Source organism: Alosa alosa, chromosome 9, assembly GCF_017589495.1.
Source record: "Alosa alosa isolate M-15738 ecotype Scorff River chromosome 9, AALO_Geno_1.1, whole genome shotgun sequence".
Taxonomy (NCBI): Eukaryota; Metazoa; Chordata; class Actinopteri; order Clupeiformes; family Clupeidae; genus Alosa; species Alosa alosa.
In genome coordinates, this window is record NC_063197.1 from 25,500,237 (window position 1) to 25,512,535 (window position 12,299).

At 44.3% G+C, this 12,299-nt stretch overlaps 1 protein-coding gene across 26 annotated transcripts in view; it reads left to right on the plus strand.

Annotated features, from left to right (window-relative positions):
- The window catches only part of kif1aa (kinesin family member 1Aa), a 65,280-nt gene that overhangs the window by 2,238 nt on the left and 50,743 nt on the right, over positions 1–12,299 (plus strand). For all 26 annotated transcript variants that reach the window (XM_048253389.1, XM_048253390.1, XM_048253393.1 and 23 more), the window contains exon 2: positions 997–1,194. In XM_048253389.1, coding sequence (XP_048109346.1) covers positions 1,089–1,194 — 106 coding nt within the window. In that variant the 5' untranslated portion in view covers positions 997–1,088. The remainder of the gene's footprint in view (positions 1–996; positions 1,195–12,299) is intronic.

Below are 12,299 nucleotides of genomic sequence, written 5' to 3' on the forward strand. Positions count from 1 at the left end.
CTCTCTCTCTCTCTCTTTATCTTTTGCTTTCTCTTTCTTGCAACAGAATCACCGTCCTGTAGTTTATGGATAGCTGAAATGTATTGCCAGGGGGTTGGGCTGAGATAGGCGTTGTCTGTACGGTGTGCTCTGTGGCCAGTGTAATCCTAGCAAGCGGCCTGAGATTTAGCCGAGCCTGCACTTCTTTTGTTGCTGGTGGACTCCGTATCTCTGTCCACCATAACTGCAGCTGACCATGCATGCTCTTTTCATGTTATGTAGAAAACCTCCAACACACTCACCTTCAACAAGATGTGCCAGCCATGGAGTGAGAGAGGTGAAATCTAATACTCAGTGGTTTCTTTCGGGCTCAATTTGTCTGCTGAAATTCTGTCCCCCAAGTACTTATACAAGGTTAGATAAACCATATTCTTGGGCACATCATTTCTTTATGCCTCCAAGTGTGAGACCACCCTTAATGTTATGCATCGCCCAACCCTTGAGATGCTTTGAAAGCCTCTGTGAGAATTCAATTGAAAAACCAGCAGTCTGTAGGAAGCTTAATAATCTTGTAGCCATGGAGACAGTCTTGTTGACCTTTGACCTGTTCAGACATGGTTCACATAGTCATACTAGGGCAGTGACAGTGTAATAGGATATTGGGACATAGGGACTTGAATGGTGATCACAGAAATAGGTTGCCATGGAAATGGGAACAATTGAATCTGCAGGCTCTTTGTCCCTTACATGTCAGTAATTTAATTTTCACCGAAGTGGAAACAGGTTCTCAGAATCAATATCCCCTAGTGTAATGGATCTGAAGACGAATGCAATCAGATATTTTTGTCCTAACTTATCATGGACAAACGCAGTTGTTACTGTATAATTTTACATCGGAAAATAACTAAAATAGCACATCATATTAAAGACAGCATTAATAATCAAGGAAAGTGCCGGAATATTGATTGTTATCATAATTATGAGAATGCCCGTTAACTGTGTTTTCTTCTGTGGCAGGTGCTGGTAACCCTGTTTGCTGCTGAGAGACGGGCAGTGACAGATAGCGAAGGAGAGAACGCGGGCACAGAGGCTGCTGGGCAGGAGGCGCCATGGCAGGGGCCTCAGTGAAGGTGGCGGTGCGGGTCCGCCCCTTCAACTCGCGGGAGATGAGCAAGGACAGCAAGTGCATCATCCAGATGTCTGGCAACACCACCAGTGAGTAGTTACCATCTCTCTCTCTCTCTCTCTCTCTCTCTCTCTCTCTTACTCTCACTCTCTGCTCTCACTTCTTTCAGCCTTTTGATGTTCATGTTCGTGATTTGGTTCTTTTACATTGAAGTGCGGATGTGTCTAAAGTCAGAAAGAAATTGAAATGCTGTCTCATTGATTAACTTTCATTTTGTCTAAGAAAGACATAAGAAAATGAAGCCTGTCAAAACGTTATTTGTTTATTTAAAAAAAAAGAGTTCTTAAAAAGCCACAGGGTTAAAAATGTCACAATTTCCCTTTTCAACCAGTAGTATAAATTGTGACATATGCTGGGCATTCCACAATTTATCTGTGTTTTAGTATTTTAAGATTAGGTCCATGAGGAACCAATATGAATGTTGGGGAGATGGACCATGCGAATGCATCCACCCATGTTAAAAAGTGGATTTCATGATGGCAGCCATTTTGTTATAATTTTATGAGACTCTGGTGCACTGACCCGCAGTGTGATCTACAGACGGGCCAGTCTGAGCTGCTTTTCCTCTTGCCTATTTAGCTTTCATGTTAGCAAAGCAGATGTAATGAGGGGAGCTGGCAGCAAGGATGGAAATACATGTCAATTCTATCTCTCTTTTGTAGTTGCCACACCGTCATTGAGTCATGAAGTGTCTAGAGTGAAAAGAGTTAGTGTTCAATTCTGCTTCGTTGTAGTATTCATTTACTGTGCATAATGAAATGTATTGAAAGGGAAATAACTTACAAGTAGGGAGCTCATTTGTCCCAAGCAGTCATAATGTGTATATGCATCCAAAATGTTATCGTAAGCATTATTGAACAAACTTAGCAAATTCAGAATAAATTGACTCATTTTGTTGCTACTTACACATTCATTATTAATTATTATGAGTGATTATTATAAACATACAAAATGGGCTGGCCAAGGCAGAATGGGCTGAGCCTGCAAACATTATAGTCCATATGTTTCATGATTTCACAAGACACGAAATAGTGTTTTATTATGATAACCTTTTTGTGACAGTGGAACAAGTGGAATTTTCCATTTCGACTTGAAGATTTTCCATTTTGACTTGACACCTGAGCTGCTGAATATACTGTACATGTCAAGTTTTTTATGTTAACTCTTGAGGTGGTCTGTTCTTTTGGGAGACCTCGACAGTAGTACTGTGGGGTTGTCAGAAGAACTTGTCAAGGAGGAGACTCAGAGAGATTTGATTTCCAGTCTGCTCGGCAAGGCAGTGCCATTGGTCAATAATGGATGAAAGCTCGTAAAATATTTACCGTTTGGCCTAATTTAGTCTCCTCCTCCTTTTCCTCCTTTTCCTCCCCCACCCTCCTTTTGTGGATGTCCAGAAACAACAACATGGCAGCCATGTTGGTACCTCTCCCTACAGACATAGTAGGCACTATCACCCTTACAAAAATTAATGCAGTTAAGGGAGGAAAAAGTACAATGCAGTACAGTTCACTTTCATGTCCAAAATACCGCATTCCTGCATAAAACTGCAATGAAAATGCTGTCGTTTTGACACTTGAAAAACTGCAATTTTTATGAAGTGAGATTTGTTTGTCTTCCTACTGGGTCACTATCATTATATGATTAATAAAGATGCCAACAGATAATGGTTGCTTTTACCTCGTTATCATTAGCCTTTTTTCTTGGCCTGTTTGTCAGTGCTTTGTCACTGAAGCCTTTTGAAACACAATGGTGCTCTTAATTATGGTGCTAGTAATCCAACCCTTAAGGAAAATGGTGTGTGGCTCGTGCAGATCATTGGAGCCCTGAATGTCCGTCGGCTCCACTGGAAGGGAAGCGCTGCTGACTGCATGATCTTTCATTGGATCTCTGTGGATATGAGTGGTCACTGACACGCTGTTGTTTCTCCCAGGTGTACAGTATGTCTGTCTGCTTCCTGCTGTCTGCACTCTCACCTGCTAGAAAGCAGACACGTGTGCTTTATTGACCCTTTCAAGAGAGTTCCATTATCAGCATCATAATTGGCCCCACAAGGCTTCCGTTTTAACATTCCATACGTTATCTTAATGCAGAGGAAGTAGATTGGGAACCAAATAGAATGTTCAAGCATTGTTTTTGTTTTTATTGTTGAAAGGGTCTATAATGGATTTGAACCTTCCTCCCATGTACTCGCAGTTTGACTACAGCACAGGAAGTTCTCTGAGTTGCTCATATCCGGGGGGATTTGTTTTTGATAAGTTTTATGATTTGTGAATGAGGAGTCCCTGTGCAGTGGTGCCTCTGGATGTAGTATAGTGACTCTCTACTCCTACAGATGTCAGGTCATGTAAATGTCAAGGTTTTTTTTTTTTTTTTAGTGAGGACCGAGGAAGCTAATGCGTTATTGAGACACACGGCTCTCGGTGGCTGAAAAGTGCTCCCTGGGTGGGCATCAGGGTGCTCCACAGTTCCATTAACGCAATCCGTAATGGCGAAAGAGCAACAAAGCTTGAACAATAAAAAACTACTCTGAAGGCTGGCTGAGATAATTAGGTGCCGGGTGTGGACGGATGAGATGTGCCCGTCATCTGTTACCCATTATGGTGCCAGCAGAGCTCGTCGTTGTCACTGTGACCGAACACGTGGCAGTCTTCACTCTCACGGGCCGTGCGAGCGAGCGTCAGGAAGACGTGTGCCAGTGCCAGTGAATCAGTGTCGTCGTCATGCAGTGACGTTAGAGCTGCGTTGGTGCTTTTGGCTCTCAAGTGAGCTGGAAGGCTGCAGCTAACTTTGAAACGTCCTTGGTGGCTTTTGTCTCTGAATTAACCCCCCAATCTCAGAGAGAAGCCCCCACACCTACCCACCCTAGTCAGCAAAATGTGCTCGAGTTGCAAGCTCGAACAAACTGAACATGCTTTTTCGGCAACTTACTGCTAATGAGCTGATTTTTCAAACCAGGTGTTATCTACATGTCCACGTGTAGTCGGGTCATGCAAACACTTTCAAGAGAAAAAAACCCCATTAAAACATGGAAAGGCAAGCCTTGATACATTTTCCCTTACGACACAGGTGTGGCCACAGACAAATAAATATATATATATTTTGCTGTAACACACAAAAGGCCAAGGCTCTCTGGGTATTGATTTAGCTGCGGTGGAAGCAAAGGGGATGGGAGCACAGGAGATGGCAAACAGGGAAGCTAAATTGAGCCCATAAATAAATTTGCCCATCTTAAGACAGGGCCAGAGCTCTTTTGCTGCACTGATAGATCAGTCAAAAGCCAAGGAGACCTAGTGATGCACAAAATCAATTTACAACGCAAGATTACCTACGAGGACAGCGAGCCTGGCCGTACCCGAAGCCATTCCAAGTCTCCTTTTCTTTAAAGGGAACAAAAAGCTGCACAAAGGAGTAGATGTACTGAAGGTTAAGGCAATTCCACAGGAAACAGACCAGACATTTACATGATTTTGGTGATAGTGGAGTGGGTAGTTTCGCTGAACAGCGATTTACATTTGCATGCATCTTGCTCTGGAGAGAAATGTGTAGACATGCTTTGGGGCGCTCAGATTGTGTGCTTTGCCAAAACACACACAAACATATGGGAGACACAAATGTCTACTCAGTTCCCCCCTCCAGACATGCACAAATCCCTTTGAACTTTTGTTTTCTCCGACTCTCTCTCTTCTTCTGTCTGTGTCTTCCACTCGTATACATCTACAGTGTCTCTCAGGGATTCCTTCCTTGTCTCACTGCCTCAGCAACTCTTTTGGGGCGCATACTAACTCACAGACAGGCAGGGGGGAAACAAAGTCTCTTGAGAAAGAAAGACAGGATGATGTCATGGTAGAAAGTTCTGGAAGCGTTGGTGTGGAACAGGGTCTGGGGGGGCCTGAGTGAGTTAGTGAGAGTGGCGGAGAGAGAGAGAGAGAGAGAGAGAGAGTGGAGGACTGTGAGTGTAAATGGCTGGCCACGCTGGGTTTAGCAGTCTGGACCAGGGGGCTGTGGAAGTGCGCCGGACAGGAGCTTTTGTGCGGCCGCCCCCGCCACATTGTGCCGTGGGGCGGCCAGAGAGGGGGCTCAATGGCCGCTCCCACAAAGCCCAGAAGAATGGCAGTGAGCTAAGTGAGTGACACGCCGGGCAGAATAATCCACCCTGCTGACACTGCCAGCGCTTGATTAGAGGAGAGCAGGGTGCAAGACTGGGAAAGAAACAGACCCTTCTTTAGGCAGAAAGGGACATTGGTGGATGTGTGTGTGTGTGTGTGTGTGTTTAAGTATTTTGAGCGAACTGAATTTAGTTAGGATGACACTGTCTTACATCATCACCGTCCTCCAGCAGAACAATAATAGCTAATTTCAGACAGGAAGTGTGTGTGCCTGTCGCTGTATGTGTGTGTGTGTGTGTGTGTGTGTGTGTGTGTGTGTGTGTGTGTTCCCAAGACTGTGTTGTGAGTGTGTGTGTGTGGTGGTCCCCGTAGGCTGTCAGACTGAGAGATAGCCGTGAGAGTGGGCCGAGCCCCAACAGAGGCTCTCTGTCACAGATGCGGGCACACCTCCAGTGGCTCTTTGTTCCATGGGCTGCACCCATGCTGGCCCCCCCCTCCCATGGGCTGCACCCATGCTGCGAGCACTGACCATGCCCCCCCCCCAAATTCCACTGCCCTATTTCCAAGAGACAGCTTGCTTGACCGTGAAAGCCCCCTCTCTCAGCCTTGCATCTCAGCTCCCAACTAAGGGAAAAGAGAGAGAGAGACAGAGAAAAACAGAGAGAGAGAGAGAGGGGGGAGGAAGAATTTGGGTGGCACAACAAATAATAAAAACATTAATTTTCAGTAAACAGATTTTAGTTTGAATTTGTAAGTAAAGCATCACACATCTAGCTAGACTGAGGAAGACCAATCAATGGACAGTGTTCAGACAGAGCAGAGGACATTATACAAGCATGAGATTGAACACACTTTATGAAATATATTACATGATCTTATAATCTGCATAGGCAGAGGTGTAGAACTTTAATTTGGATACACTTCACAATCCAAAAGGTTAACATTTTGCTCTGTGAATATAATGAACGTGGATTGATGGGATGTGGCCTGTGAGTGAATAAAAGGCTTTCAACAGGCCTGGAGTCAGATGTTCCGTCATTAAAACAGGGATTAATTGACTTTTCCCAGGCGGTAGCGGAACTGGCGTCAGTGGTGGCTCTCAGCACCTCAGCATTAAAGCTGACTGGGGAACAAAAGAGCGCTGACCTTTTGTGTTAACGGGGCTTGCTGAGAGATTAGACACATGGGTCTGCTCACAAACACACACACACACACACACACACACACACACACACACACACACACACACACACACACACACCTACATATACGTAAACTTATATAAATACTAAACACTCAATATGCACACACACACACACACACACACACACACACACACACACACACACACACACACACACACACACACACACCTACACCTACATATACGTAAACTTATATAAATACTAAACACTCAATATGCACACACACACACACACACACACACACACACACACACACACACACACACACACACACACACACACACACATCTACATATACGTAAACTTATATAAATACTAAACACTCAATATGCACACACACACACACACACACACCTACATATACGTAAACTTATATAAATACTAAACACTCAAAATGCACACACACACACACACACACATGCTACTTAGCACTAAAGGTGATTAAAAATCATAGTTCTCCTGATTAACTCGGCCAGCTCAGGGGTTGGCAGCGTCAGTCAGCACTGCTGATGCAACGACTCTGTTTTACGAGGGCAGGTATGAATCATGGTTCAGTGAGAGACAGAGAAAGAGAGAGACAGAAAGAGAGAAAGGGAGAGAGAGAGAGAGAGAGAGAGAGAGAGACATCCTGGGATGTAGAGGGAAACTGGACAGTGAAGGACACTGAAGTGACGTGGAGCGAACCAGGAACAGTGAAGTGGGTCGGATGAAATTGGATTGTTTTTTGGCCCAGTTTTTTCCGAGACATCCTCCCCCACCTCCCCCGCATCCTGCGGGCAGGCAGGTGTGTTGGCTGCACGATAAAGCCAAATCAGGATACCAGTGGGCCGAGGCTGGGAACCAAACACCACGGCCGGTCGCCATTAAAGATTCAGACGGAGTCACCGCGGCGGACAGCGTGCCACCGCCGACGCTGTCCCAGGCCCTGCGTGATTGGCCAGCGGGCGCACCCAACACATCACAGTTTCCACGCACCATGAGAAGGCCACGTGACCTGCGCAGCTTCCTAGCAACAGGCCTGTGCTAGAGTAGGTGCAGAGTGCACCCCGTGGTGCTGTTAAAGAAGCAATACGGAATCTGGGCCTCTCACGTTTCAGGCAGTAGCTGCAGCAACAGCAGCAGCCTGATTCTGGTCCTGAGAACGTCTTTTAAATAAAACTGGGAAATAGTGCAGCTTACTTAAAAATTACAAGAATTGCAGCTGGATAAATCACTAAATACACTTTCTTTGTGGTTAACTGAATGTTCATGAGATTTGCACTTTAAAAGAAACTGACGGTTGACAGTCCTGTCAAAAAACAGAAAATGTTGTTCTTTTAGGCCTCGTAGTGAGACGTACACAGAATATGAGAAATATGTTCATGTGTACCTTATTTACACATTTCTAAACATTGTATTGTGACACAATGATATCCACTGTAAGCATACAGCTTGGAAATCGTAGGAAATATGACACTATTCAAATTCCCAAAAATGCCCAATTTATTTTGTGATTGACATTATGAATTTATAAGAATTTATTTATAATTTCATTTCCTCTGGGAACAGGAAGTCTGTCTGATTGTTAGGAGCTGACAAACATTATGCAGCAACACAAACAGCTGTCATGTATTAAATGAACCCATGAATGCATTGTTTTATTATCAATCAAGATCTGTAATGGAGCAAAACACCATTTTGGATTGTTTGACCAGCTTGGAATGAATTGCTCTTTCCCATCTCGACTGTTCTGTTTGCATTAATATTTGTATGGATACATCCATAACTAGCTCTTTTTTCATGACAGCATATGTGAGAAAAAGAGTGTAAAGAATTGTGGCGCAGAACACACATACACACAAATACACACACATGCACACATATGCATGCCTGCCAATATACCATACCACATAGACAGCGGTTATGAAACATTTGGCAAGCACCAAACATGACACACCTATTCACACACCAGCTAGCTCACACATGCACACACACACACTCACACATGCACAAGCACATGCACACGCACAAGCACAAGCACACACACACGCACACGCACAAACACACACTCACACTCACACTTACACACACACACACACACACACACACACACACACACACACACACTCAAAACACACACACACACACACACACACACACACACACACACACACACACACACACACAGTCACACCGGTTTTGCTGCAGGCTGCTGACAGTGCTTACGAAACATAGTGGGGCATGCAGGAGGCTGAGTCTGGGACTCCCTAGGGCAGCTCAGGTCTCTCTTTCTCTCTATCTATCTGTGAGAAACCAGACAACCGCACTGCCTAAACACTGTCTGCTGATGTTAATGGTGTGGCCATAGGCAATAATGGTGGCCGGTGTTTAGAGATGTTCCCATTCATACATAGAGAGGCATTGTAGGCAGCGGAGATGTAGACTTATGTAATACAGCTCTCTGAATGATGTATGTTTTATGCACAGATGGCTTAAGGGTCTGCCTCTGTCCATATATGAATAGAGGAGGTAAGCACTGAAACTAATTGACTTAGACTGCAGAGGTCCTTGACATAGCTGCATCAAATCTGCTTCTTTACAGATTATGTGCTTTTTGCACAAGACGCTATGCATTTTTTTTCTAAAGCACATTTTAGTTGAAAGTACATTTTCATCATATGTGACAGAGATATAGGAACGCCACCTATTACCGCCCATCCCCTATTTCCGCTCTCTTACGTGTATGTGTCACTTAATATTAATTTCTATACAAACCAAGATGGCGGATTCCTAAAGAAACGCAAGCACCCACACCATAAGTGTATGTATGTACCAAAAATGACATTTTACCGTGACTCAAAGAGCTGTAAACTGTGTTATAAGGCTACGTGTACAAATCCGCTTGGAGCTCCAGGTCTAATTCTCGGTCTAACCGTTCATGTGCCGTGTGAAAGGGCGGAAATATGCACCCACCAGCTCCGAGCGTGGTAAACAAAATTGGATATTTCAGGCAGTAAAAGCCCCGGTAAGAACCAAACCAGATTTGGTTCAAATCTACATACCTATGGCTACTGAAAAATGTAAGGTTCATTTATCAAATGTTATTTTGAGGTATTAAAAAACATACAAACAAAAGGGGCGGTAGTTGGTGCTTTTACAATAGCATTGTTTTTCGGTTGATTTGTTTTCATGCTGGTCTGGACAACGTGACGTGTGTTCTGTGTTGCCCAGTGTTCCCGGCCTGGGCTGTTCTGTTATTGTTTGGTGCACTGAGAGGCGGGTGATTTGACTGACCGGCCAGTAGTGTCATACTCTCTTTATCTCTGGGATGTCGTGTGAGCCTCACAGCCTGTGAATGTGATGGACGGTGAAGAGGCTCCGATGAGTCAGTGAGCAAGCGAGCGCAGGGAGAGATCAGGGTGGGGTGGGGTTGGGTGGGGTTGGGTGGGGTGGGAGGTTGTCCCTGGTGATGTTGGAGCACACAGGAGTCTCAGAGGAGTGAGGTGTTAGAGGGGGGAGGGAGGAGGAATCATGACGATTCTGCCCACTCTACATATGATGTGTGTGTGTGTGTGTGTGTGTGTGTGTGTGTGTGTGTGTGTGTGTGTGTGTGTGTGTGTGTGTGTGTGTGTGTGCGCATGTGTGTGTGTCTGTGTGTATCTGTTTGTATCTGTTTTACTGTGTAGTACTCAATTTGAGTGTGTATGTCTGACTGAAATTGCTCCTTAAGATTTCAATGTGGTAGTTGTTGAACATTGTGTTGCATGTTTGGGGAGAAACGGGGGTGAAACCTGACTCAGATGGCCTACATTGCTTGGTCTAAAAACAGTTTGTGTTTTACAGAAGGCCTGTCAGCGTTCTCTAGGGACTCTCCTTAGTACCATGCCCTTTGTCATTAATCAATAAACAAGGGGAACATACTGCACTCACACACAAAATGGCAGCCAAAGACCAAAAATGGCATTGACAAAAGGGACAATTTAATCGATGACAATAAGCTAAATATACCTTATAAGCTGAATACACTGAATTGACAGATGGTCAACAGCTCACTTTGATCCCCACAAAAAAAGGATAATTTTACATTAATATGGTGAATATTAAACTTGTAGGGTTTTATTTTGCTGTTTTGGACAGATGATTTAGCCATCTCTTACCAGAAATCTGTTGTTTGCCTGGCTTCCCCCGTTAGAAAAGCTGCACAGGAAATGCTCATTTGTTCTGTGTCCCCAAGGAAACCAAAGGCACCTTTGGCTGGGCAGGGATCTAATTTCACACTATTGATCAGTGTAAGATTGCTCCCTTGAACACTCCTCTTAAGGACATTAAAATGTGTCTCACAGTAGTGAGAGGATAACCGCCTGAAACCTCCGTCTGTGGACAGCTATTTTATGTTTGTGTTTTCTGTTCCTGTGAAATCTCACTCGGGAATTTTTGATGGTTGGGATTCTATTTCTGTGTTAGTGGGATTCAGTCTGGAGCTGTTGCTATCGTACTGTGATCAGTGTTACACAACATTCAAGATGTTTCTCCCGTTTTTTTAATTCCCACACCCCTCTTCCCATTACTGATTCTCTTTACCTCTCTGACTTCCTTCCTCTGTGGCTGCCTCCTTCACAGTTAGTCGTCTTGCCTCACCTGTCTCTATTTCATCTCATTTCCCTCTCTTCTTGGCTGTGTAGCATTACACGGCTTCACTGGATTAAAGCTGAGCTTAACAGCTAATGTAATGCAGAAAGGAGGAAGAGAGAGAGAGAGTAAGAGAGAGAGAGAGAGAGGGAGAAGAGAGAAGGGGTTTGTGCTTCAGCTCTCGTCATCTTGGTCCCATTAGCCTCTGCTTCCTCGGGCGGACATTCCCTCAGGGTATGATGACCAATCCCGCCATGGAACGCTGCGCTCTTTCCAAATGAGCTTACTCCTTTATCATGTGCTGCCAGCACAGGGCATTTCAGTGGCTGTTTCTTCCTCATTGCTCCAGCTGCACCCTCAAATTGCGTTGAGAACTGAGTTTTGGTCTCATTCTCTTCTAATAGACTTAATTGAAAATCTAATCTCTGTTTACACCATTTTGCAAGGAGTCATTTCAGGCCACCACGGGCAACACACTAGCAGTGTACACACAGCTTGCGTTTTGAAGTCAATTGTCGTTGAGAGTGTTAATTAACAATTAGTCACGTATTCAGTGCATCATTTACTCTCAGAAGGATTTGTTATTATGGGGACCTGCAACGCTACAAGGACGCACCACTAAAAGTCCTTAGCTCTAGATGTGTTCATTAATAGATGCAGGTACTTGATTTCTGTTTACCAGAAATTTAATCACTTATCTATGTAAGTGATGCAATAAACAATTCCAAGGTAATGAACTGCAGTCACAAAGTATAAAAATACACAGCATGATGTAACAACAACCAGGTAGTGGCTCGTGCTTACAGTTTGAACAGTTCTAGCTGACACTCTGTTTTTGAATTAACTTACCTGTTGAAATGTATTAGGCCTAGGCTATGGCCGACGGTGGGTTCCCCAAGCAATTTACCTCACGTAGCATTTTCATCATTCGCCTTTGATTTCGACTGACTTCACTTCGTTCAAACTACGGGGTAGAGTGGATGCCCAGCATGGCTAGAGACATTACATGACTCGCGATATTAATAAGACTTCCCATAACCGTATGAATATAAATGAGAAGTCCCGTAGCACCCCGCAAGACGAAAATCATTCATTCAAGCCATTTACTCTGTTTTCTTGATCGCTCTGCCCTGGTCAAATGACATGGAAGAGTTTGTTTACTAGTAGTGCCAATGGAGAATGCTTCAGCTTTTGCCACCCGGAAGAATGTATATT